Source organism: Vicugna pacos, chromosome 19 (assembly GCF_048564905.1).
Source record: "Vicugna pacos chromosome 19, VicPac4, whole genome shotgun sequence".
In the NCBI taxonomy this organism is placed as follows: domain Eukaryota; kingdom Metazoa; phylum Chordata; class Mammalia; order Artiodactyla; family Camelidae; genus Vicugna; species Vicugna pacos.
In genome coordinates, this window is record NC_133005.1 from 27,312,113 (window position 1) to 27,338,953 (window position 26,841).

The 26,841-nt window shown below is 46.4% G+C and overlaps 1 protein-coding gene and 2 long non-coding RNA genes across 14 annotated transcripts in view; 1 reads left to right on the forward strand and 2 right to left on the reverse strand.

The window, feature by feature from the left end:
• Nucleotides 1–4,201, reverse strand: part of LOC140687423 (uncharacterized) — a 40,952-nt gene extending 36,751 nt beyond the window's left edge. The window contains exons 1-2 of one of the 2 annotated variants that reach the window (XR_012061708.1): nt 3,891–4,201; nt 2,150–2,256 (exon numbers count right to left, since the gene is read on the reverse strand). This is a non-coding gene — a long non-coding RNA (uncharacterized lncRNA). The remainder of the gene's footprint in view (nt 1–2,149; nt 2,257–3,890) is intronic. The other variant, XR_012061709.1, reaches the window with a different exon arrangement.
• Nucleotides 1–19,930, forward strand: TGIF2 (TGFB induced factor homeobox 2). 10 transcript variants are annotated; one of them, XM_072944177.1, is made up of 4 exons: nt 1–79; nt 7,972–8,179; nt 17,155–17,254; nt 17,750–19,930. In XM_072944177.1, the coding sequence occupies exons 1-4, from the start codon at nt 45–47 to the stop codon at nt 18,061–18,063; spliced, it is 657 nt and encodes a 218-aa protein (XP_072800278.1). In that variant the 5' UTR covers nt 1–44; the 3' UTR covers nt 18,064–19,930. The 10 variants fall into 10 exon arrangements, with proteins under 10 accessions (XP_072800278.1, XP_072800277.1, XP_072800271.1 ...); XM_072944176.1 differs by having other exon boundaries at nt 17,348–17,890; XM_072944170.1 differs by having other exon boundaries at nt 17,155–17,890.
• The window catches only part of LOC140687424 (uncharacterized), a 15,700-nt gene continuing 2,013 nt past the window's right edge, over nt 13,155–26,841 (reverse strand). The window contains exon 3 of one of the 2 annotated variants that reach the window (XR_012061711.1): nt 13,155–13,327. This is a non-coding gene — a long non-coding RNA (uncharacterized lncRNA). Of the gene's footprint in view, nt 13,328–23,596; nt 23,807–26,841 lie in introns of those variants that run through there. The other variant, XR_012061710.1, reaches the window with a different exon arrangement.

The following is a 26,841-nucleotide window of genomic DNA, read 5'->3' on the forward strand; positions in this document are numbered from 1 at the left end:
GGTATAGTCATTAAGTCTCCCAAGCCCCACAGTGGCCAACTCTGATGGCCGATTTCTATGGCTGTGATTGGAAGTGCAGGTAGGAGAGCAGACTATCAGAAAAATCAAAAGGGATTTGTGCGTGTGTGTGTGCGTGTGTGTATGTGAACTTCATGTATATAGTCAGTTTACATTACAATGTGTCAATTTCTGGTGTACAGCTTAATGTTTCAGTCATATATATAAGTACATATATTCCCTTTCAAAAGGGATTTTTTAAAAAATCCCCAAATTAAAAGCACAATGCGCACTAATTAATCTGTCTAGAAGCCAGAGGGCATCAAGAAAAGAGACTGTGGCATCTCTACCTGCAGGACATAACCACCTCCCTGCCTTATCGACATCCCCAAGTTAAAATGCTATACCTTGGGGCCCATCTGAAATATCCCTGTGATGCAAACGGCACAGGAAGAAAATCAGATAATCAAATATAACTAGAAAGCTATTTAAGAAAGCCATGCAGACATAAACAACTTTTAAGTAACACTCCTTACCACTTAACCCAGCAAAGAAAATTTAGAAAGATAAACCCCAGTGTTGCCTAAGCTGTGGGCAAACAAGAATCTATATATACAATATGTTGCTTTCAAAAACATTAAAGCCTTACATGGTAGAATGTCAAAGAAGGAAGAGAACTTTAGGATTATCCCATCCAACCCTCCCATTTCTCAGTTGAAAAGGAAACGGGGAATTCAGATTGTCAAATGCCACACATCTATTAGAAGCAGAGCTAAGACACTGTGATAACGGTATATGCTCTGCTGTAAACACTGAATGCTATTCACAAAGGGTTTTTACAGAGTCATTATTTTCTTTGACCCTCACCAAAGGCAGATGTTTCCACAGCTGGGAAAACTGAGGTTCAATGGGTTTGGATGACTTGCCTCTATCACCTGGCTAGTAGCCCCAAATCCCAGATCCCATACCCTTCCCACCACCGGGCACTGTAGTCCAAACCCATCACGACAGCCTAGGTGGGTGGGCTCCCCAGCTTCAAACACACAACCTGTCAAGCACTGGGCACTCAAAAATTTGATGAATAAGTGAATCTCAACAACTAGGAGAAAGCTAAGCAAATTGTGGTTGACCAACAAAATACTACAAGGCTTTTAAGAAGATGTTGATAAGCTGAAATCCACATTAGATGAAAATGCAGAACCTCACATAAGAGAGCCACAAATCTCCTAGACCTCAGAGACAGGTCTTCCATCTGTTTGGTCTCAGTTACCCAGAGCTGCCTCACCTGATCACCCTATCGCCAATCTCTTCCCACCTCTCCTCAGCCACTGTCTCAGGAACCTGCAGGACTCTCTGCTACCCATACTGCCAAATCCAAATTCCTCACCCTGGCCTCCAAGGCCATACCAGCTGATCCAGCTGAATTACTCACTGACCTTGGCCTTTGCTGGACTCTTCCCCTCTACCCCACAGAACCCCATCTCCTTTATGCTACCAGATTTAGCCTTGGCTCCTGTTGGCTTCCAGTGAATATTGGTCCCTTTCCCCATTTCGATCAAGTCCAAGTGAAAAGGATAGTGGCTAGCTTTTTTCTTTTTCAATAATGAAAATAGATTTGCATGACATTCATTTGAACCTATGCAATAACCAAGTTCACAAGAAACAGACGCAATCAAGAGAGAGCCCCATCATCCGCAGACTTTAATTTAGGTTGTCAGGTACTGAGGCAGAATCACCTCATGCAACCTATCCAGTCCCTCTTCCCACTTGAGGGACCTTGAGCTCCTGAGACTCTGCCTAAAATGGCCTCCTGGGGGCCACCAGGTTAGCCTGGGCTCTGATGCCATATCTACGTCCCCTCTCCCTCTGAGCCCCACCACAGATCTGTTCTAGGATTCAGGACCCCACGTGCATTATGGGGCAAGTCCCTTCTTCTCTCAGGGACCCAGTTTTTTCATATGTGAAAAAGCCAGAGTCGGGTGGCAAAACTGGATGAGAGAAAAATGACCAAAAAAATAACTTCCCAGTTGGAAAAAATTTTCCCATTAAAGTTCTCACCAAGTATATCCAAAGCCCCTTCTTGCTAGGACACTGCAAACTGTCATAATATATATACCTTGGCCATCCTCTAGGCTGGTGCTCACAGACTTACCTCATTATAAGATCCCGCTGTGCAGAGGTCCCAGAATGACTTGTAAGCAGTCAGCTCCAGGTGAGGTGCATGTAGTCATTTGAAATTTTCCACCAAAATAAATAGTGCTGCAAAGAACAATCTTATTTAAGAATTTCATCTTTGTTTTGCAGGTATTTCTCAGGATAGATTCCTAGAGGTAAACATTTTAAATTCTGACACCAGTTGAGAAACTTTCCACGGTAATTCTCAAATTCTCCTAGTATTTAGGTTTTACCTGGGGAACTTGTTTACAACGCACAATCTTGACACTATCAGCCTCCCTCTACCTCCCAACTCTTCCCTTCCCCCTCCAGGAAGTTTGGGGAGGGGCTCCTGAAGCTGCTTTGTTATCCAGCTCCCAGGTGTCTCTGCTGCAGACTAAAAGAAGGAGCTGCTCCCTTCCATTTGCCCCAGTGCACCTCATCTAGCATAGGACTTGGGAAACACCGGCCTAGAGGGCTGCCACTGGCCAGATTTGCAGGGATGTCTCTGGGCTCCAGCCCAAGTCCCCAGTGGCTTCCCCTAAATGGGCAGTCTGGCTCTCACGCCCTTGAGCACAATGCCTGTCACCAAGTGCCAGGGACAGTCACATCCCCAGGCTCACCTGGCTACACTCATTTTCCCTTCCAGGCCCCCCCTTATATAGGCTCCCATCCCACACATGCTCTGAGATCCTTGTGATCAGGATCCAGAGGTTTTACTTTCGTACGTGAGACTCCCCAAGCCTTCCTTTTTCTCTCAAAATGCTGTGGACAGAGGACCACATCCCCAAGAAATTGTTTGGGGCCTCCACTCTGGGCCTCAGTTTCCCCATCCATGAAACGGAGAGCATTGAGCAGGTACACTAACAATGTGTACTGCTGTGAGGAGAGTAGTGTGGCCAACTAGATTCTAAGCATTTGCAGGTTAGTCTAGCACCATCGGGGAGTCCAGGTGCACCTTAACAGTCATTTAATCAGCATTCTGATTGGCTTAGGGCCTGGGAGCAAACTAGATTTCTGTTCTCAGGGTTCTATAGCTAAAGTGCAATTAAAACCAAAAGCCATTTCAAGGCTGCCGACTTCCAAGCTCAAGGGTCCTGGATATCTGAGAACAGATGAAGAACCAGAGGCTCAGAAAAGGCCTTGCTCACTTTAGCGCTGACTCTGTGCTAGGCTCTACGGGGCAGAAAGTCTCTCGGAGAGGCTAACAGGGTGGTCAACAAGTGTTTAACAGTACGTGAACAGAGGACAAAGAGCAGGGTAGAGGGTGTTGGCAAGGTTGAGAAAGACCAAGGAAAACGTCCTGGAGTTGGATGTTGTGGGCAGAGGAAAAAGAAATCAGACAGGAGCGCTGAGAGCTCCCAGAAACGGGTGGTCTGCCTCCTTCAAGGGCCCGTCTCAATGGGGTAAAGGCTCGCCTTCGCTATGGGACCCACCTAAGCTGAATGACTGGCTGACCGTGTGACAGGAAGCAAAGTCAAAGCAGCTCATGGGCAAACCAAGGACTGACATATAGCAGCACCTACCCCATAAGCGAGGGTGATACACACAGAGTGATACGCAGTGCCTCGCTTAGTGTCCTTGTGTTATAAACACTCCTTAAGCATTGCCTGTTTGTATCTCTGGTCGCCACTTGTGTGATAGACCCTGGGGCTACGTGCTTTGGGGTGGTGTTCGAGGAAGCCTTTTACCCAACTCTACGGACCCCTGAGGGCAAAAGAGGCGTCGCATTCTCTTACCAGCTGGGGTAAATCCCCGGACTAACTGGGCCTCAGTTTCTTCTCGTTGCAAGGGGAACATCAAACCGCTGGCGGGAGATCCTGGTGGAGTGAGCGGACTAACGAACATCATGATTTGCATTATTTCTCCTCTGGGTAACGGCCCCCACCCTCAGCGTGGAGCACACAGTAGGCACTCCGGAAGCGCTCTCCAAAAGAAGGAACGGGCCACTTCCTGCCCCCAAGCGGACTATCCCGATCTGGGTTCCCACCACTCCTCTTCGGAGGCTATGTGGCATTCCTGAGGGTGGGGGTGGGCGCAGGAAGAAGGTGCCCTCCCGGCCCCGCCCCCTCCGGGGGCGGTGGGCGGGGCGAAGCCCCTTGCCGCTGCTGGCCCGCCCCGCGGGGGGTGGGCGTAGCTCGCCGCGCTCCTCACAAAGTTTGTTTTCTCCCTCAGGGCGGGTGGGGGAGGGCGAGGAGAGAGCGGAGGGGAGGAGAGGGGATCTGACGTCAGGCCGCGAGGTGCTTTCCAGCCGCGAGCTGTCAGGCCGAGTGTCAGGCCCGGCAGGTACACGGCGCGCTCCCCCGGCGTCCCCCGCCCCCTGCCAGGACGCCCGCGACCGAGCCCAAGGCCGCGTGGACGGAAAAGCCGCTCGGAAAAGTCAGTGTGGGGCGCAGAAGGGGGGCAGATGGGGACGGGGGATGCGCGCGGACAACTTGGAAAGTTTCTTTTTCTCGGCCCGGCGGGGGAGGGGGCGTCGTCCTAGCCCGTGCGATTGTGGGTGTGTGAGCTCCAGTGTGTTTGAGTCCCGACTGCGGGATGATGGCGGGGGCTGGTGAGGGGGGCTGCCCCACCCCCACGGAGGAAGTTCGCTTGGGGCCGTTTTGGGAGACCCAGCTCCCTACGATCCCACCCCGGTAGAGGGCCGCCCCTGCCTCGGGCCGGGGTGAGCGCGCGGGGGGCGGGTTTGTTTGGTTTCAAAAGTGCACGTTGCTAACCGCCGGCAGCCCCCCCAACCCCCCGCCGCGGCGGAGCCGGGGAGGGGCCCCCCGAGAGTGACAGCTGCGGGTGGGGGCAGCGGAAAGGTCCCGCTGGGCAGCTGGGGGGGGGGCCGGGAGCCCGCGCGAGTTCCCTTTTCCTTTGGAACAAAGGAAAGTCTGTCTCTGAGGCATCTGTCACTCCCAGGAGGGCCAAGGAAGCGGGGCGCGTGGGGCCGGCGACCCGAAGAAAGTTTGTGCGCGCTGGGACCGTCGGGCAGGCAGAGCGTGAGCCGAGCCTCCCGCGGGGGAAGCGCGCAGTCTCCGGGGCAGGGGGCGGCCAACATGGAGTCTGGGCGCAGAGTTGGGGGGGGCGGTGCGGAGGTGGGAGCCCAGCCCCCTCCCCTCCCCCTCCGGGCCGAGTTCGGAGCACAAAGCCGAGCGCGCAGGCTCGGCCGGCCCCGCGCCCCGAAGAGTCAGCCAGCGCCGAGCGGCGGGGAAAGGGGGTGGGAACCAAACTTTTTCCTGCCCAGGGACAGACACGTGAGTTTTCTTTCTTCCAGAGCCCCCGCCCCACCGGGATTGCGGGCCCGCGGGGGAACTGAAGCACCCAGTCTGACGCGGGCTGGGGGTGCTGAGGGGTGCAAGCGCCCCGAGTGCAGGCCGATTCCCCGCCGCCCGGGGAGCCATGTGCTCCGACTCCGGTCTGGGCCGCGGGGGAGGCTGCGCGCTTTGTGTGAACTGCTGGGAATGCAGCGTGAGCGCTCGCCCGGGGGAGTGTCCGGCCGAGCTGTGGGAGTTGTCAGAAAGTTCGTGCGGGAGTGGCTGCAGGTCGGCGCCGTCCAGTGTGTAGCAGGGTGCTCCGAGTGGTGTGTTGAGAGGGTGCTGCCGCAGGCCAGTTAGGGTAAGAACTGATAATTGATGTCTTGGAGTTTTCCCAGTACGAGAGATCGTGGGTGGGTGGGTCGATTGGAGTTATTGGGTGGGCGAATATCCAGAAATTGGTTGCGTGTTACCAGTTGTTCGTGCTAGACGTGGGATTTGTAAACTGTGTGTCCGCTGTATTTGTGAAAATCTTGGGGGTTGCAGGGACTGAGCGATGGGTTGGTGCCAGTTATCTGAGTGCTGTTAAGAGAGTTGCCTGGTGTGGGTGAGTCTGGATGTGAGTGTGGACTGTGTATGTGGAAAGCCTCCCGGAGTGGGATTTGTAAACTGTGTCTCTGCTCTGTTTGTCGGTGAAAATCATGGCTGGGGTACAGGACACTGGTGGAGAGGTCTGTGTAGACTGAGAGGTCATCTCCACGGGCCACCCCTGGAACTCCGCAGACCGGGACCTGAATGGCAGCCAAGGTGGAATTTGTACAGATAACCTTGAGTAAACTTCCCACAAGTTGCCAGGGCTGCATCCCTGCTTGAGCCTAGATCCCAACTGCCTTGGCAAGCTAAACCTCGGAAACCTGACCTCAGAAAGCAGCCTGCTGTTGGTGCTCTCTGAGGAGTGGCACCTCTAACCAATGACTGTCTCACCTCCAGGTAGCCTCGCTGGGAGGATAGACCCTTCCCTCGAAAGCCTGGCCTAGCCAGCCCAGATATCTGGGCTCAGGCCCAAGTCGAGGAAACAAAACCTGGGAGATGCCAGAGTCTGTTGGCCCAGACTGCTAGGGAGCTGTTAAAAGGCTGAGGAGGGAGGAGCCTTGAGATTCTGGCATTAGCAGGTCCTGGAACTTTTGGTTTTAAAATGTAAATCTCTTTTGCATGTGCAAACAAGAAGTTTGTCAGGGGATGAGCAACTGAGTTGGATGGTCTAGGGAAACACCTTCCTTCAGTTGACAGATGAAGCGGAAGCTCAAGCCCAGAGGGGAGGATGCTTGCTCAAGGTCACACAGCCAAATTGGAGGGACCAGAGCCCAGCCTTGCTCATTTGTCTGGATTTTTGAGGAACTGATTCTTGGACCAGGCAGGGGCCAGATGACAAAGAATGTCTGAGAGACAACCAGTAGGGATGACTCAACATCTCTGCAGGGTACATAGTAGATACACAGTAAATGTTAATATGGATTGCTGTAAGACCATGGAGGCTACCTTTTCCAGATGCCTCACTGTGTCTTGGGAGACCTGGTAGGCAAGATGGTATGGGGGAGGGGCAGGCTATCTTGGTCCAAATCCTACTTCCATACAATTATCTTGGAGGTGAGATTTTTTTTTTCATAACAGCTTTATTGAGATATAATTCACATACCATAGAACTTACCCATTTAAAACAAACAAAACAGTGGTTTTTAGTATATTCACAACTATGCAACCATCCCCACAGTCAATTTTAGAACATTTTTATCACTGGAAAAGAAACTCCATACCCTTTAGCTATCAGTCTTCTATCACCCTCCACCTCATTCTGGACGTTTCATAAAAGTAGAATCATATAATGTGTGGGAGTTTTTGTGATTTGCTTCTTTCACTTAGCATAATATTTGCAAGGTTCATCTATATTGTAGCATGGGTCGGACTTCCTTTTTATGGTCGAATAATACTCCACTGTGTTATGGATACACCACATTTTGTTTAGCCCATTCATCTGTTGGAGGACACTTGGGTTGTTTCCCTTTTGGCTATTATGAATAATGTTACTATTAACATTTTTGTACAAAGTTTTGTGTGGCCGTAAGTTTTCATTTCTCTACCTTAGAAGTGAAATTACTGGGTCACATGGTAACTCTGTTTGACAGCCATAGTATTTTGGGTGACTTTCTTAATCTCTCTGGGCCTTGGTTTTTCTCATCTATAAAATGATGATAATAGTGTCTCCCTTACAAGGACATTTCGAGCACTGAATGAGATAATAAATGTGAAGTGCTCAGTACAGAGCATGGAAAACAGACCTCTAGTCTGGTCCTGCTTATTAACGATCTGATCTGCCATTTATTTCAGTAGTTACTGGCCTCTTGAAATAGAGACATTTTGGACTCATCCTTCTAACTTGCTCGGCTTTGGTATAGCCTGAGACTTTGAACTGTGAATGTTTCTGGTGTCACAGGCTCTAGAAATGATGCGTTCGGAGACTAGGAGAAGTGTCACAGGCAGTGCATGGTAATAGTGTCCCCATCCCCTTTGTCATCTGTTTCAGGCCTTCCCGAGACACCATGTCAGACAGTGATCTGGGTGAGGATGAAGGCCTCCTCTCCCTGGCAGGCAAGAGGAAGCGCAGAGGGAACCTGCCCAAGGAGTCAGTGAAGATCCTCCGGGACTGGCTGTACTTGCACCGCTACAACGCCTACCCCTCAGAGCAGGAGAAGCTGAGCCTTTCTGGACAGACCAACCTGTCAGTGCTGCAGGTAAGGAGGGGGTAGCAGGAGACCTGGGTTCTAGTCCTCTCCCAGCCTTGTCTCTGACTCAATTATGTGGCCTTAGGCCAGTTACCTCCCTTCTCTGGGCCTCGGTTTCTTCTTGGGTCAAATGAGAATACCCACCCTCTCTGCCTCAAGGGAAGACAATTGCGTGAGCTAGATTTCAGATTTTGGAGCATTCTGAAGAGGCAAGGAATTGTTGTTAATGTCTAGGTGTCACTGTTAACATTGGAGGCTGTGAGAGGGTGAGAAGACAGATCGGTGCTTGGTGGCAACTTGGTTTCAGGGGGCAGCTAGTGATCTTCAATATGGTTAAAAAATTAATTGGAATCATGGTATGGAGAGGGCAGAAATTAGAATCATGGTATGGAGAGGGCAGAAATGGTATGGGTTCAAAACCCCGTTCTGCCACATAGGAGTTGTGAACCATGTCTTGATTTCCCATCTGTAAAGTGGGGTTAGATTGCCTGACTGAACAGTTGCGAGGAACAGATTCAGAACTGAATGTGAAAGTGCTTTGTAAACCACAAACACTCAAAAAATCATGTTATCCACTTTTTGTCAGAGTGTAAGGTATTATCTCCTCTTTTCTGGCCCATTACTCCAATCCATAGTGCTGTCTGTCCCTCCTTCCCTTACCCTACTCTGAACCTCCCACATCTTCCAGCTTCTGTCCCTCTTCCATGAAGCCTCGCGGTGAGTATTCAGCCCTCAGAACTCGCATCACCTGACTTGATACTCGCTGGGCAGTGGTTAATTGGAGTCTGTCTATGAGAAAGGCTCTAGAATTACAGACCCTGACTCAGATCCCTTCTTCTCCACAAGAGGAAGCCTGGACCTTGGCCAAGGCACTGCCTCCTCTCTCAGCCTCATGTTTCCTCATCTGAAAAAGGGAGGTGATTGTAGCATTTTCATAGCCAGTGGGGGGGGGGGCAGGGGGACTGAGAAGAAGAATTCAGGGCTCACTGTGAAGTGTTTGGCACAGGGTGGGTGCTTCTACTCTCCTTTTCCTCCTCGTCCCTCCTAGATGATAGGTCTGGCCTAGCAGTTCCTGGTATCTCACAGTGTACTGTCAAGCGCTGCACTATGCCCGCTCCATGCTGGGTAGAGTTGGGATCCCAGAGAGGATCCAGACACATTCCTACCCTCAAGGAGTGTCTAGTCTGGATGGGATAGCGGGGGAAGACTTGGCCACTGATGTTTGCAAAAAGTGATCACAGCTGGGACAGATGGCAGCAGAGACCCAGGGCAGGGCGTCTGAGCAGGCATGAGCCTCAAAAGGCCTCCCAGAAGAGGTGGACTTGAACTCACAGGATGTAGGACAGCACAGGCGAAGACTGGCGCCTAAGAGCTGGGATTACCTACATAGCCTCTCTGCTAGTCTTCCCGCCTGCAGCCTAGTTCTTCCTGTCTCTGGGGCTCTTGAACCCTCAGGCCTCTGGGCCTTCTCCCTTGGCTTCTTCTTGACCTTTCTGAACCTGGCTCATTCCATGTAAGCATTTTCTCATGAAAGCATTCTGTGACTCCCCCACCCTAGGGATGAGGCCACTGCTTTGTGTTCCAGTGTGCCTCGTACCTGTGCTGTCAAACCACTTGTCACACCATTGAAATTGCTTTTTGTCAAGGACACTGTTTCTCTAATCTGAGTAATGTACTGACTCCTTTTGAAGAAAATATTTTTCATGGCCCTGCCTCCCCTCAACATGTTGACTTGAATAATTTTTATCACATCACTTAAGCATGTACAAACATAAAACTAGGTAAAAAAAAAAAAACCTTCTTGCTTTTGCTGTCATATACAACTATAAAATAACCAGTTTTCCAGGGTAAATAAATGTTAAAACCAATGCAGTTCCATCTAACTGCATTAATGTAACATGGTGGGTGGTGTTTTGCCGACTGCACTATGGTGTGTAGTATGACAGAGGCATTGACTCCGGAGCTGAGCAAGTCTGGGTTGCTAGAGGCCACAGTGCTCCTACTTACGATCAAAATGGAAACACAAAACCAAAACATTCTTGTGGAGAACTAGTAAGCCCCTAGGACGGCATATTCCCAGATCCCACTTACAGAAATGTAAGTCTTGGGCTGCTGGAGACTTCTGAAAAAGGGCCAGCTGAATCCTGGCATCCCCCAGTAGGAGGGGTTCCAGTGGTGGCTACCCTGCTCTAGAGTCATGCTGAGAGGTAAGGAGCAGTGAGGACCCTCTGGGCACTCCTTGATGGAAACTGTACCATGAATCCCAAACAGCACCAGCTGTACATCTCTGCTTGAAAGTCTCACAGGCACCTCAGATTTCCTGACTAATAATTTCTCTAAGCTGGCTCCTTCCCTTCCTAAGGGGATCCCCTTGATAGCTCTCTCTTAGCTTGTTTGGTCTCACTAGTTGGTATACATTTACCCCTTAAATATTTCTGGAATATGACTTTTTTCTACCCTAGTTTAACCTATCATAATCTGATCATGTGTCACTCCCCTACCTAATACTCTTCAATGATTTTTGCCAACCTGTTGACATCACCTGTCCCTGACTCATAGCTGGCCTCATCCCTGGCCCTCCACATTCCTGCCACACTGATGGATATACCCTAGACCATTTTGTTCTCACCCCTGACCTCACCCCTAGAGGAGCTGTATGCTCCCACAGCACTGGGACTAAGTTAGCATTGGACTTGACTGCTTTTTAGAACACACTAAACTCCAGAGGCTAGTCTTATTTATCACTGTATCCCAAGTATTTAGTTCAGTGCCTGGCATCTGGTAGGTGTTCAGTAAATAAATAATTGCTGAAGTGACAGAAAATGAAGATAACAGTGCTGGAAATATCAATAGGCAGGATCTCAGAAGTAAGGAAATGTAGTGGCTCCTCCATCTGGAAAAGTTAGTTTAAGTCCCTGGAGGCATCTCTTTTTCCTGTATTTAATTTTTAAAATTTTCATTGTTTATTAACATTTGCAAATATCCACAAAAGTAAGAGAATATTATAATGCATCTCTGGCACCAATCACCTGGCTGCAACAAGCATCAACATTTTGCCAAGCTTGTTTTCTCTCTCCCTAGGGACATCTCTTTTGATTGTCTCCTCCTAACAGCCCAGGAGTGATCTCATTAGCAAGTCAATGAGTCATTTAACTAACTGGACTGGTGGTAGTTGCCCGGGGCTAGGCAGTTGAGAGGATAAAACAAAAGTCATTTGTGAAGGATTTTCACAGGTCCCAGTGATACCCTCTAAGCCCACTTTATCACTGTGGTTTCTGACTGTTCTAAGGGGCCGCCTGTTGGGGAGGGAAGGTAAGCCTGGCAGGGAAGATTCATGCCCATTCCTTCAGTGTTATATTGATTGGGGGTGTGCTCTGTGCCAGACCTAGTGCTGTGTGCTGGAAACCCAGCAGTGGAACAGGCACTATTCCTGCCTTTGGGTAGCTTCTCGCATGGGGTGGGTGGGGAGGGCACATTATTTAAAGGACTAAGAATTCAATGTAATTAATTACCAGTGTGGTGTCAGCTGAGCTGCCCTGGTAGGCTAGGCTTCTCTCAGTAAGCTGCATATGAATGGAGTCCTGACCGGCTTGAAGGAACGGGGAGGTTGTCCCTCTGATACTAGTACAGGGTGAGAAAAGAGGCTGGTGCAGAAGCTGTGAGGTGAGGGGTGGCCTGGCCCTGTCCTCAGTGAACTTTCACTGTTCAAAGCTGCTCTCCTTACTCTGGCTCCAAAGCTAGCTGCCTCCAGTTTCCTCCTGCTGGCAATGTCTGTCTCCCCACCTCAAGGCCTTCCATCTACATATATTTTTTGAGTTTCTGTATAAGCTTTTTTGCTTAAATAAAGGGTTTGGCCCGCAAGGACAAGTTAAACCAGTGGGTTACCATTGGTTCCTAGGCTTGGGTGACAGAACTCTGGGTAGCTTGTTTAAAAACACACATTTCTGATTTCACCCCTCCTCCCGACCCCCGATCTATAAAGCAGATGAGAAAGTGTTTTTGAAAAAAAAAATCTCCCTCAAGGTGATTCTAATACAGCCAGCTGCCTTTAGGAGCACCTGGATATGGGCGGTCACCACACAAATGGAGGGACCAAGATGTTTGGGAAAGCTATTTCAATGCCCTCACTTCTCTCCCCTCTTTTGCTTTTGTCTTTCAGGGTTGAAAAGACATTAAAATTAAAGCACTTGTGTAGCCTTCAAACGCCCTGCCCTGGTCCTTGTGGCCTTCATCAGCTCCCTGGTGCCCTTCCCACTCCCATTTGCCACAGTGATTCCTCCTGTGTCCTTCATCTTGGCCTCTGATTTAAAAAAAAAAACAATACTGACAGGGTAGCAGCCTTTCGGATAGGGCCCTGTCTTATGGTAGAGACAGGCTTTCTGGACCCAGCCTGTGTTTTGCCATATCAATCACAGAATTCACCTTGGCATTCTCCTACCACTTCCCCAAGGACCTTGAGTTGGGGCAAGTCACATGCTTTTTTCCTGACTTAGGCATGGGTCAGGCAGCTGGAAGGGACTATAGAAAATCTGCACAGCCTGTTATCACAGCTGGCACTGGTGGCGCACTCAGGCCTCCTGCCTTTGCCTGGCCCCCCTCAGCTGTGCATTTCTATCGGATGAGAAGACAAAACAGTAAGTAAGCTGCCAAGTTTTCTGCGGACCAGAGTGAGCATGTGGGGGAGTGTGTGTATAGATGTTTTTCTCCTGTTCTCGTCTCAGAATTATAAGCCAAAATGGGAGGTACAGCTAGAGGCTAGGTGCCCACACATCTGCTAATAAACACCAGGCTCCCCTCCCCAAGACTGCTCTCAACGAAAACACTGGTCCCTACTCCATTTGACCCAAGTCATGTTTCCCCTGCATAATGGGGTTAGGTGGAGAGGTGCAGCGCTCTCCTATAGCACAGATAGCTAAGGAGGCAGCTGCAGGATGGGGAGACGGAAGCATCTGAGCAAGAAGAAAAGGCCTCAGGCTGATTCTTCAGTCTTTTATCTTTACTTGGTAGTGGTAGTTGCCTGGAACCAGGCTGTCTGGATCAGATCCCAGCCTTTGCACTTGTGACCTTGAGCAAGTTACTGAACCTCTCTGATTATGGCCTCTGTTTTCTTCAACGGTTCAAATAAAATGGAGATCATTACAGAACCTGTCTCATAGTCTGTTGAAAATGAAATGAGTTGTTAGATGGGAAATGTTCAGAACAGCACCTGGTATGTTTTGTGTTCAACAAGTGTTTGTTTTTAGGATTATGATGATTTTCAGCTATCCATTTTGTTCCTGTTTGGTAAAACACAGCAAAGCATAATGAGAATAGCAGTATGGGCCATAAAGCCAGAAGACCTGGGTTTGGATGCCAGCTCTGCACTCAGAGGCTCTGTGACTTTGGGCAAGTTCTTTCATCTCTGAGTTCCAGGTCCCTATGTAGTACTTTGGGGATACTGTTTACTACTTTCCAGGCCTGCAAGTAGATTAAACATGCAAGTGAGATGGTTGGCATGACACCTGGTATCAAAAGTCCTTAGTTCCTTCATCCACCCAACTGTTCAGCCTTGCTTCTCCCTTGGGGCTCCCCTGCAACTCTAGCCAGGATAGGGGTGAGCAATTCAACCAGTGTCTGCTGATGCCTGCTGTTGTGTTTGTGCTTGGTTGTACTGAGAGAACCATACAGATAAAAGAGGGGTAAATGAGAACCCCAGAGGAAGTCTTTTTCAGGCTGGAATGGAGAGGGAGAGAAACCACAAGAAGCTTCTGGCTCTGCCTTGCCCAGGAACTCTCCCAGCCTCACAGGACCTAGAGCTTAGTGCTATATTTGAGTCACCTGTGGAATAAGTACAGCTGCAGGCTGCTAGGCAAGGAGCCATGCCAACTCAAGGCACCAGCACTTGTCATAGGTGGCTATCCCTTTGGCTGGGTAGAGACAGATAGAGTCCAAGAAAGAAAGGCTACATCTTTCTTGCCCAAGCCAAGGCAGGGGTAGAAACTGGTACAGGAGTCCTGAGGAGAGCTGGGGTTTGATGCATTCAGCAAACGTTAGAAGAATGTTAGGCATTGCTGCAGCCCACGAAGTTCCCAACATCTCAGCACAGGGGAGGTGAGCGGGAAGGGTTCCTGTCTTTTCTCCCCACTACAGCAGCTGCTATGTGCTCTGTAAGTATCTGTTGATAAACTGAGAGGAGAGAAAATACAGGACCAGGAGAAGGACCTACAGTATGAAAACTAGGTCAAGCCACTGTTTAGGCCCTTTTGGTGGTTTTACCATAGTGTTCTGACCTAGTGGAATCAGCCCAGCCTGCTTCTCTGTTCCTTAAACCAAACCCTTTCTTGCCTCAGGACCTAGGCATTTGCTGTTCCCTCTGTCTAGAACACTGTTCCCTCAGCTTTCTGTAGGGCGGGTTCTTTCTTATCCGTTAGGTCTCAACCTTCCCAGACTTCTTATCTACAGAATTCTTTCTTATCTTTATATACTACCGCTTTATTCCTGTCCATTTCCTTATTTGTGGCTATTCATTATGTTTGTTCATTGCCAGTCTCTGCAACTAGATAGAAGCTAGATGGAACTAGACGTAAGCTCCACAGGGCAGAATGTATGTCATTTTAATTAACAAAAGCACCAAGAACTGGGCCTGGCACATTGTAAGCACTCAGTGAATATTATTTGAGTGAGTGCAAAGCCTTGAAAAGGAAAACAGGAAAGTGAGAAGTTCTAACCTGACTGTTTCAGTGCATAAAATAAGCTGGGCTCCAGGGTCCTGAGAGAAAGATTCAGAGAGTAGAAACTCCCATTCCCCTAGACCCAAAGGCCCAGGCTGGGTATCCCTGGCTGGAGGTAGAATCCTGCCTGACTTCTGCAGGCTGAGCTTTACATATGTTCATCAGGAAAGTGGGAGTTGATCAAACTCATAGGACTGATACAACTATTGGAAGAAAATTGCACAGATGTATAGTGCTCAGTAAATGGCAGGTATTGGTAAACTCTCAGCAAAGGCTCCCAGAAAGATCCCTAGATGTGTGACCTACCAGGCCACACCAAAGCCTCTCCCCTAGTCACTAGTGTTTCTCTCTAGCTACTTCTGTGTTAGCAAGAAAGTGACTGGGCAGCTTCTTCCCTGTGGCAGCTCCTCAAGTGGAGGGCAAGAGAGGGAGAAGGACTTGGAGAAAATAAGGGGTTACATTTGCCTATTTAAGGAAGGACATGTTTTATATTTATGCATGTACACCAGCCATGCAGCTAAGAAACTGTTTCCTAGTCTAATCCATAACTGTTTAAATAATACCCAGGTGAGGTGTTACAGGATCAGTCTTGTCACATCTCCAGGCTGTTAGGAGTAAATGAGAGGAAAGAGGGTTTGAGTGGCTGATCTTTTAGATGATCAGGAATGATGCCATGATTAGGTACCTTCTCCTCTCAGGTGTGCAGAAACTATTCACACTCTTTCTGAACAGTAATCTACCTTCTTGGTGTGATTCATTCAAGTATGAAAAGAAACTGCCAGGCCCTTCAGTAGCTGCAGCGGAAGAGAGATGTGTTTTGAGTCCATTTCTCTGCTCTGGCCCTGTCTCTAACATCTTAGATCAGTCAATACTTAGAGGAGTAGGCATTCTCCAGGTAGCGAAGAGGGTATTCCAGAAAGAAGGAATATAATGTGCAAAAGGCTTGGAGCTATTTTCTTTCCTTTCCTTTTTTTTTAAGCACAGGGCCTGAATAAGGGCTGGTGAGCAATTTCACATGAAGAAGAATATAAGAAGAATACATGGGAAGATAGGCCATGATAGGGGAGGGTTTTAACACCTGGGCCCAGGAGTCTGGACTTGATCCTGTAGGCAGTAGGAGACAAATGACAGTTTTCTAGAACAGGAATAAGAGTCTTCACATTTTAGAAAGAGGAGTGAGTGACCACTGGTGAAGAGGCTGGATTGGAGAGCTGTAACGCTGTGGGCTATTAAAAAGAGTCCAGACAGATAGGGGACAGGGTGCTAGTTATGTCTCGGCTTTGCAGCATACCACCGAACAATAAGAAATGTCATGCCTCATGTATAGATCCAAAAGGATTGACCTAAACAATCAGCTAGACAGGAATGGGGTCAAGGTAAATGGCAGCTTTCTCAGCAGCATGTTAGGGAGATAAGACTTGAGGATGTTGGCCGAATGCACATTCATCTGGAACCACTGATCCTAGTTTTGCTTGAAAACAGTAACTTTTCTTCTGACAGTCCCTTGGTGTCTTTGTGGCGCTTTCTCTGGCATATTCAAGACTCTACTCCAGAAACTTAGGAGTGAATCACCCTTGGCACCATCCCCTCTCTTCTTTCATATACTCATATCCAACTGGGCACCAGGTCCTGTCCTTTCCAATTTCCCAACAGATAAAATATTTGTTATCTCCCTTAACCTAACTTGAACTACTAACCTTTCTCCCTCCTTTTACTGTTTTCCACATAGCAGGTCACTTCTTTGCTAAAAACCTCCTTCAGCTCCCCATCGCCCTTAGAATAAAGAACCAAATCCCCATCATCAGAGGTAACCTCTAGTTACCACTCCGAGCTCCATGTAGACAGGTCTTCCTTCTCTGAGCTCACAGGCACTTTGCTGCCACCTGCCACCAGGTCTTTTCAGAGATTCCCTCCAAATGGAACACTCTTCTCCCTTCTCGACTCCTACCTAACCTACTGCTTATCCTTCAGCTCTCAATTTGCAAGCTATTTCCACAGAGACTACTACCCTGAGTCTACAAAGACTAGACTGGGTCTTCCCATTATTGTCTTCAGTGGCACTAACATACCTTCCCTTCTTTAGCTGGATCACAGTTGCAATTTTATTTTCATTTATATGATCTCTTCTTCAACTCTCTCTTCCCATCATGAATCTCTGGGGGCTGGGATTGTGCCTAAACTGTTTGCTGCTGTGTTCCTAGTGCCTGGAACGTAGGTGCTTTGTGGCTGATTTTGATCAAATAAACTGATCACAGTCTCTTATACTCATTCCAGATATGTAACTGGTTCATCAACGCCCGGAGGCGGCTTCTCCCAGACATGCTTCGGAAGGATGGCAAAGACCCTAACCAGTACACCATCTCCCGCCGAGGGGGTAAGGCCTCAGATGTGGCCCTCCCCCGTGGCGGCAGCCCCTCAGTGCTGGCTGTGTCTGTACCAACCCCCACCAATGTGCTCTCCTTATCAGTGTGCTCAGTGCCGCTCCACTCAGGCCAGGGAGAGAAGCCAGCAGCCGCCTTCCCACAAGGGGAGCTAGAGCCCTCCAAGCCTCTGGTGACCCCTGGTAGCACACTCACCCTGCTGACCAGGGCTGAAGCTGGAAGCCCCACAGGTGGACTCTTCAACACACCACCACCCACACCCCCTGAGCAGGACAAGGAGGACTTCAGCAGCTTCCAGCTGCTGGTGGAGGTGGCGCTACAGAGGGCTGCTGAGATGGAGCTCCAGAAGCAGCAGGACCCATCGCCCCCACTACTGTGTACTCCCATTTCCCTAGTCTCTGAAAACCCCAAGTAGGCATTTGCCAACAGGGGTGCTCGAGGCTCGAGCCAGCTGTCCTGGGTTTCCGTTTTGGTTCCCTTTCTTACAGAGGGTTTTCTTTGGATCACTGCCAAACATCGGATCATCTCCTCTGTCCAGAGGTCTTCAGCAGGAAGACGCCAACTGGTGTCCCTGCACTGTGATGGGACCTCTCCTCTGCTGACTCTGCCATTTCTCCAGGCCTCCTCAGTGATGAGACCAAGAGATCGGAGACAGGCATGGTGCTGCTGCTGCTTCTTCAGAGAATCCCCAGGACACCTTTGTTCCAGCCTGCTTTCCTGGGCTGGGCACAGGAACCCTGCCAAGTTCAGACCAGATCTATGCTGGGTCCAAGTTGCCCCAGACAGGGCCTCTTTTTGTTAAGCCAAGTGTGGACATTCCAAGTTCGTAAGTGAACAAAAGAGGAACCCAGAAGATGTAACAGAACCAACTCCACCTGAATGTTTAGGTTTTTGCTAAACTTTGTGTTTATTTTCCCCTCTTTGCTGTGGTTTGCATTAATGGGAGTAGTTAGCCCAGGTGTGGGGAATGAGAGTACTTTTCGTGATGGAGTCTGATGAACTGGGAATAATCCACCACTGCAATTGGTGATTGTTTTACAAGGAAGGAGTATTTTCATTTGGGGGACCAGCTAAATCTGCGAAATTCCAAATGGTTGTTTTATTGTTGGTTTGGTTTACAAAAAAACAAAACAAAACTATTATGGGCTTTGGCTTCTCTGCATCATGCATAGAAGGGGATAAAGCCACAGCCAGTAAGAGGGTCCAACAAAGAATCTGACCAAACCTTCTAGGTGCGGAGCAGAGAAGGATGATAAACAGAGAGGTGTATTTTTTGGTTTGTTTATTTTTGTCTTTACTGTATTGTGGGGGTGGGGGTGGGGGAGGTAAGCTAGACTGAGGCAGTGGGATGTTTTGTTTTGTTTTGTTTTCTCTTTAATGTTTTCCCCTTCTCTATCCTTGAAAGCTTCACCCTGCAGCCTAAGTCTTGAATTCCTTTTAGGAACTTGGATTAGTGGGGCCAAAATGTCAAAAGCTCCCTATAGCTCCTATTTGGAGAGAAGTGAGCCATCTACTGGTCAGGAAGCCCTTTTAGCTGACTCAGATGGGCAGTTTTTCCCACCATGGTGGCAGGAAACTATTCCTGAGGAAGCATGGAATAGTGCCCTCAGCTGCCTGTGGAACTGCCTTCAGAGGAGGCTGGGGCTGGAAGTCAGTTACCAATACTATTCACTGTGAGTCCTTGTGTTGCACCTTTCTTTACATTGGAGTCGCAGAAGCCTCTGCCCTGAACTTCACAGTGAAACAGATCACAGTTAGTCTTACTCTCCTCCCTCCTTTTTTTTTTTTTTTTTGCTGTTTCATTGCTGACAGCAATATACCCCACCTTTCTAGTATATCCTAAGAAACACTAATCCTAGGTTATTAGCTAAAATATTTTTGTTCTGAATAACATTGTTACTGGGCCAAACGACCCATCAGGAACCCCAGCCTGTAGTTTCCTGAGGTTGCCAGGTTGGGCACCGGGGGAGAGTTTCTGGGTGTTGGCTGATTTGGGTGGGCCTGGCCGGGAGAAAGGCAGCAACATACTTTTTGTCCTTTCTGGGATGATCCCTGAAGACTTCAGGGAGGCTCCCCCATTTCTGAATGGCTTGGCCCACCCATTGCTATGGGAGTGGGGATTGGTTATTTAAGGAGAGGGAGCTTTGCTCTCTGATGGTGGGCAAGTTTTCTAGGCTCACTCTTTTGCTTCCCATGCTCCCTGTGCCCTCTCCTCACATGCCCTAGGGGGATCAGGGATCCTCACCCTCCTGAGGCCCAGCTGGGGAATAATGAACATGGCAGCTTCAAGATTAGTTGAAGCTGCTGTTTGCCCAGCCTCCTCCTCCCCACCTGTGTCTGTGAGCCCAAGTCTGGTATGACTGTTGCAAGACACTTGGCAGCAGGGGACTCTGCAAATACATTGGGCTAGGGTGGAATTTTTCCCTTCCCACAGTGCACTGAGCAGTGGAGGTGGTGAGGGGTGAGGGAGCCATGCTGCTGAATTCTGGTTGGCATTCCTGCCTTGTACAAGATGAGGAGGCTGGGGGTAGGGCAGCCTCTGCTTGATTTGGTTGTGAGATAAACCTGGAGGAGAAGCACAGTTATCCCGTTGAATTATTTGAGCAAAAAACTACTGTAAATAACTTTTGTTTTTGTCTTTTGTCCAATAAAGTTGTTTTTGGTTTTTGTTTTGATTTGTTTTTTTAAATGAGAAAGATTGATCCACTGTGACTCTGGGCTCAGCTTGGAGATGGGACAGTTGCTGAGTTCTTACTCTGCCTCACTCACCCTTCCTCCAGTAGCTGCTTTTAAGTGTTGTGTACTCTGTGCCCTTATTTCCTTGGCCTCAACCCCATTCCACATCCTCTTCATCAGTGTGTGCAGTGGGTATATGCATCCCAAGCTGGGCCAATCTTCCCTGGAATCAACGGTCATGCTTTGGGGCTCCTAAGTGGTAAGGGAACTCAGGGAGCTTGCAACTTTGTCCTCCCCCTTTCTCATTGAGGAAGGAGTGTGACTACAGTATGAAGTCAGCACAGAAAGCAGCAGAGATAAGATATATGGATACTTGAGTCATGTCTGAAACCAGTACCGTCTCTGGACTTCCCTATTATATAAGCTAGTAAATTCCCCTTTTTTTTTAAAGTGACAAAATGCTCTTTAGTTTTCATACCATTACTGCAGTTTACTAATTGCCAATAACAATGTCTACTTCTCATATATAGTGAGCTTCAATGGGATTATGATGTTTGAGCTTTTTTTTTTATTCTAGTCTTTTATTTATTTATTTAAAAATTTTTATTGAGTTATAGTCATTTAATTCCCCTTTTTGTTTAAGCTTGCTGTGGGTTGTACTTCTATCATAATGACTATACATTGTAATTGCAGCCCAAACATTATCTCTTAATTTTTGAATACAACAAATGTCCACAAAAGAAATGAGATACCCTTCTCATAGGTGAAGAAAAGGGATTTGTTATTTGCCTGAACTTAGCTAGTACTAAGTGGAACTAGGATATGAACTGAAGTCTTTCGCTTGAAGGTCACCCTAAGGTCTGCCCAGCCCTTATACTAGTGATGGGCAGTTCACCACCTACTGGCATCCAGCTGTCTAATACAGTATGGGATAAGCACTAGAAGTTTCTTCTATTGAACCAAACCAGCTTCTTCCCAATTTCTCCCTAGTACACCTGGTTGGTGGCTATCAAATGTCTCCCATAGGCCACTCTCCTTCAGGAATTCAGAGACGGAGCCGCCCTGCCCAAGTTCCCCAGATTTAAGCTTCCCAACTCCCTTAGCCATTCACTCAAGGTCCTGGTTTTTCCACTTCCCTCTGTCAGTATCCCTCAAGCTGCACACTTGGCCTGAGGTTTGGCAGAATAGGAACATGCTGGAAGAATTCTTCAAAAGTAAGTTTAATACTCATTTTACATCTGGAAAATGAATACTAATATTCCCCTAAAAGGGGGAGTGATTTGGATGGTTCAGCTCCCTCAGTATTCTTACAAAAATACTTCTCAAAAGTGCCTTCTGAATCAAACTTCAGATTGATGGGCCATGGAGTGAGCAAGCATTCTAGATAACAAAAGCTAACACAGATAATGAGGCTAGGGCCCCTCTCCTCTAAAGCTAGGAATGTTGCATAAGGACATCTACCTTTCCTGTAGCAGTCTCATTTAGGACATAGCATTTAAATGCACTTTTGCTTCCTAGTCTTGAATACCTGCTGTTGGGTTGGCTATGTATTACCTAACTGCCTATGGCCCTGTTCTTCACAAGGGGGCCATGATGATGCTTCAAGTTCTTGGGTATCAATGTAAACTTAGACCCTGTGTTCAACCGTAAAGAAAAAAAAGAAAAAGTGGTAATGATGGAGGAGAGGCTTGCCTTTAGACTGATGGTCAAGGATGGCTCTTCTTTTCCACTGTTTTTGAAAGTAGTGATTTCTCCATGGACTCCCAGCTTCATGGACCCCACTGGGAAACCTTTCCCCAACCCAGGCCCATGAGTAAGAATCTCTAGGGTAAGACTCAGGGCTCTAGATTTTAAAAGTACACTAGTTTGGAAGCTGCTAATGTGAAAGCTTCCGGAGGGAAGGGGCCAAATATGCCTTGGTGTGGCTGTAACTTTACTGTGTTAGCCACTGGAGCTACAGAGAATAAGGTCTGAAACTCAGGGAAGATGTGGAAATAATAATCATCACTGCTGTCAGTGCAACTGGTTTCCAAAGCACTTCTCTATGATCTAAGCTTGGGTACAAATTCTGGCTCTTTCCATTAATTAGCTGTTGTGACCAGAGGCAAGTCAACTCACCATTCCAAATTTCAGTTTCCTCATCAATAAAATGGGAATAGTACTATTCACCTCTTAGGAGGATGAGATAGGATCATCCATATGTTACTGTTATCACCTATTATTATCTGGCCTCTCAGCACAGTGTTGAGAGTAAAGCAGAACAGTTAAAATAACTTGCCCAATGTCACACAGCTTTAAAGTGGCAGAGCTGGGACTAATTATCCAGCGAAGTAGTTCTCAAGCATCAGGAGAGCTTACAAAATTGCGAATTCCCAGACCTCACCCCCAAAGATCTGGGAATCTGCTCTTCACTGATGCCACAGGAGATTCTCATGCTACTGCTCCAGGGACCTCATCATTTATAATCAGGACACTGACTTAACCTCAGGAAACTACTGGGTTGGGAAGACAGCATCTCATCTTTCAAAGTTACAAGGTGAAAGGAAGAAGGATACCAACAAGTATTCCCCCAAAGCTATGACTTCCCTCAGCCCCCAGGAGTCTGTGGTAGCCTGAAGGTCAAGTGTAGCCTTCCTGAGATTGTCATTTTAATTACATAAGTAGTCCACATTCATGGTAAGAAACTTTTAAATAAGGTACAGTAGTCCCCCCGCCCCCCTAGTCTCACTTTCCGCAGTTTTAGTTATCCAAGGTCAACCTCCGTCTGAAAATATTAACTAGGAAATTGCAGAAATAAACAATTCATAAGTTTTATAAGTGCCGTCCTGAGTAGCATTAATGAAATCTCCTGCCCTCCCAGCCACGGATGTGAATCATCCCTTTGTTCAGCACATCGGCACTGTATATGACACCTGCCCCGGCCCTAGTCACTTAGGAGCCTGCTCTGTTATCAGATCAACTGTTGCTGTACTTCAGTGCTTGTGTTCAAGTAACCCTTGTTTTACTTAATAATGGTCCCAAAGTGTAAGAGTAGTGATGCTGGCAATTCAGATATTCTCTTACTGTGCCTAATTTATAAATTAAACTTTATCAAAGGTATGTATACATAGGAACAAACACAGTATATATAGGGTTTGGTACTATCCAGGGTTTCAGGCATCCACTGGGGTCTTGAAACATATACCCTGTGGATAAAGGAGGAACTACTAAAAAAGGAGAGTTCAGTATAGTGGCTAAGAGCCCAGCCAATTTTTGGAGAAAAACAAATTGTATCAAACATTTAGCAAAGCTGGCACCTGGTAAGGACTCAATAAGTGCTAGTAAAATATTCCTTGTAGGCAAAAAAGAAAAGAGGACCAGGATACAAACTCAGACCTCTACTTAACAGGTGCTCTTTCCACAGCTCCTGGTTCTCCCCTCATGGCTCCTGATTTCTGTGATTCCATCTATGTCGGTCTGAGGCCACAATCTCACCCCTCAGAGCATACCTTCCTCTTCAAACTCTGCTACAAGCAGCTGGCAGTGGTATAAAGGCATTCAACTAGGAAGACATAATCAGCCCCAAGGCTGAGACCATGTGTTTAACTGGTGCTAAAAAGCCCCAACCCCACAAGGGCTAAATTTCTCCTACTTCCAAATCTCTCTCCCACTTCTAAATCTGACTCTTCATCAAGTTCTTTTCCATCTTAGACCACCCAGGACGTTTATTTTAACCAGATGGATGCACTGGGTTTCAGCCAAATTCCCCACTTCCTATGATAAAGAAAGCTTTGGATGCAAGCAGAAAGGGAACACGTCTCAGTCCCATAAATATCTTCCAGGCATGGGCTTCCTATGCTTCTAGCTTGGCTTTGTCTGCTCCTAGAAAGCTAAGAGGAGAGACACAGATGATGTTTCAGATGTCTGTTGAACCTCTAATTTTGCTATGTGACCTTGGGTTGGAATGTAGGATCTAAGGCCCCTCCCAAATATAACTTTCTGACACACCCCTCTCCTCCATATAAACACAAACTTAATGAATCTCAGAGTTAGGGTCAGAGCATCAAAATATAATACATAAGACATATAAAGAATTAACTCTTTTTAGGGGGAAGAAATACAGTTATTTCTCTTTGCAGATGATATGATCGGATATGTAGAAAACCCTAAGGATTTCACACAAAAACCTTTGAACTAATAAATGAATTCAGCAAAGCTGCAGGATACAAAAATCAGCTATGTTTCTACAATCCAAAAAGGAAATTAAGAAAACAACTCCGTACCATATGACCCAGGAATCCCACTCCTGGGCTTGTATCCAGAAGGAAATCTACTTCAGGATGACACCTGCACTCCAATGTTCATAGCAGCACTATTTACAATAGCCAAAACATGGAAACAGCCTAAATGTCCATCAACAGGTGACTGGATAAAGAAGATGTGGTATATTTATACAATGGAATACTACTCAGCCATAAAAACCGACAACATAATGCCATTTGCAGCAACATGGATGCTCCTAGAGAATGTCATTCTAAGTGAAGTAAGCCAGAAAGAGAAAGAAAAATACCATATGAGATCGCTCATATGTGGAATCTAAAAAACAAAAACAAAAACAAACAAACAAAAACAAAGCATAAATACAGGACAGAAATAGACTCATGGACAGAGAATACAGACTTGTGGTTACCAGGGGGGTAGAGGGTGGGAAGGGATAGACTGGGATTTCAAAATTGTAGAATAGATAAACAAGATTACACTGTATAGCACAGGGAAATATATACAAAATGTTATGATAAATCACAGAGGAAAAAAATGTGACAATGAGTGTGTATATGTCCATGAATGACTGAAAAATTGTGCTGAACACTGGAATTTGACACAACATTGTAAAATGATTATAAATCAATAAAAAGTGTTAAAAAAAAAAAAGAAAACAACTCCGGGGGTAGGGTATAGCTCCGTGGTAGAGCACATGCTTAGCATATACGAGGTCCTGGGTTCAATTCCCAATACCGCGACTAAAAAAAAAAAAAAAAAATTTAATATAAATAAATAAACCTAATTACCTCCCCACAAGCCCCCTCAGAAAAGAAAACAATTCCACTTATAATACCATCAAAAAGAGTAAAATACTTAGGAATTAACTTAACCAAGGAAGTTAAAGACATATGTCAAAAATTACAAAACATTACTGAATGAAATTGAAGAAAAAACAAATAAATGGAAAAACATTTCATGTTCATGGATTGGAAGACATGATATTATTAAGAAGTCAATACTACCAAAGCAATCTATACATTCACTGCAATCGATATAAAAATCCCAATGATTTTTTTTTTGCAGGTATAGAAAAACTCATCCTAAAATTCATATTGAATCTTCAGCGACCCTCAATAATCAAAACAATCTTGAAAAATAAGAACAAACTTGGAAGATTCACACTTCCTGATTTCAAAGCTACAGAAATTAAAACAGAGTGGTATTGGCATAAAGAGACAAATAGACGAATGGAATAAAATAGTCCTGAAATAAACCCTCACATACATGGTCAAAAAATTTTCAACAAGGGTGCCAAAACCATTCAATGGGGAAAGGACAGTCCTTAACAAGTGATGCTGGGAAAACTGGATATCCACATGTAAAAGAATGAAGTTGGACCCTTACCTAACACCATATAAAAAAATTAACTCAAAATGGATGAAAGACCTAAACATAAGAGCCAACAATATAAAACACCAGGAAGAAAACAGGGAAAAACTTGATGACACCAGATTTGGCAGTGATTTCTTGAATATGACACAAAAGGCACAGGCAACAACAACAAAAAATTAGACAAATTGCTTTTCATTAAAATTTAAAACTTTTAGGGGAGGGTATAGCTCAGTGGTAGGGCGCATGCCTAGCACGCATGAGGTCCTCGGTTCAATCCCCAGTACCTCCATTAAAAATAAGCAAACAAACAAACCTAATTACCTCCCCAACCTCCAAAAAATTTTAAAACTTTTGTGTATCAAAGAATACTATCAACAGAGTTAAAAGGCAACCTACAGAATGGGAGAAAACATTTGCAAATTATATATATGATAAGGGATTAATATCCAGAATACATACAGAACTCTGAAAACTCAACAACAAAAAAACAAAAGACTAGACTCAAAAATGGGCAAAGGTCTGGTATAGATATTTCTCCAAAGGAGATATACAAATGATCAACAAACACATGAAAAGACGCTCAACATTACTAATCATTAGGGAAATGCAAATGAAAAACACGGTGAGATACCACTTCACACCCATTAGGTTGGCTGTGAAAAAATGAGAAAACAAGCATTGATGAGGATGTGGAGAAACTGGAATTCTGTACACTGCTGGTGAGAACGTAAAGTGGTGCAGCTGCAATGGACAACAGTATGGCTATTCCTCAAAAAATTAAAACAGGTATTATCATATGATCCAGCAATTTCACTCTAGGTATATATCCAAAAGAACTGAAAGCAGAGACATGAACAGATACTGGTACACTCATATTCATCACAGCATTATTCACAATAGCAAAAAGGTGGAGGCAGCCCAAGTGTTCCTCAATAGATGAATGGATAAACAAAATGTATATACTGTGGAACTTTAACAAGAATTTAACAAAGTTATTATTCAGCCTTAAAAAGGAAGGAAATTCTAACGTGATACAACATGGATGAACCTTGAATACTTATGAGAATATATCCAAAGGAAATGAAAACACCAACTCAAAAAGATATCTGCACCCCCATGTTCATACTAGTATTATGTACAACAGCCAAGACATGAAAACAACTTAAATGTCCATTGATAAATGAATGCATTAAGAAATTGTGAGATATATACAGAAACACACACACACACAAATATTATTCAGGCATAAAAAACAGGAAAATCCTACCAT

Excerpts from the sequence above, each read along its gene's own strand:
- TGIF2 (XM_072944170.1), top strand. The coding sequence starts at position 45 with ATGGCCGATTTCTATGGCTGTGATTGGAAGTGCAG. Across the intron at positions 80-7,971 it reads GGCTGTGATTGGAAGTGCAG|GCCTTCCCGAGACACCATGT; the intron begins GTAGGAGAGCAG and ends CATCTGTTTCAG. Across the intron at positions 8,180-17,154 it reads CCAACCTGTCAGTGCTGCAG|ATATGTAACTGGTTCATCAA; the intron begins GTAAGGAGGGGG and ends TACTCATTCCAG.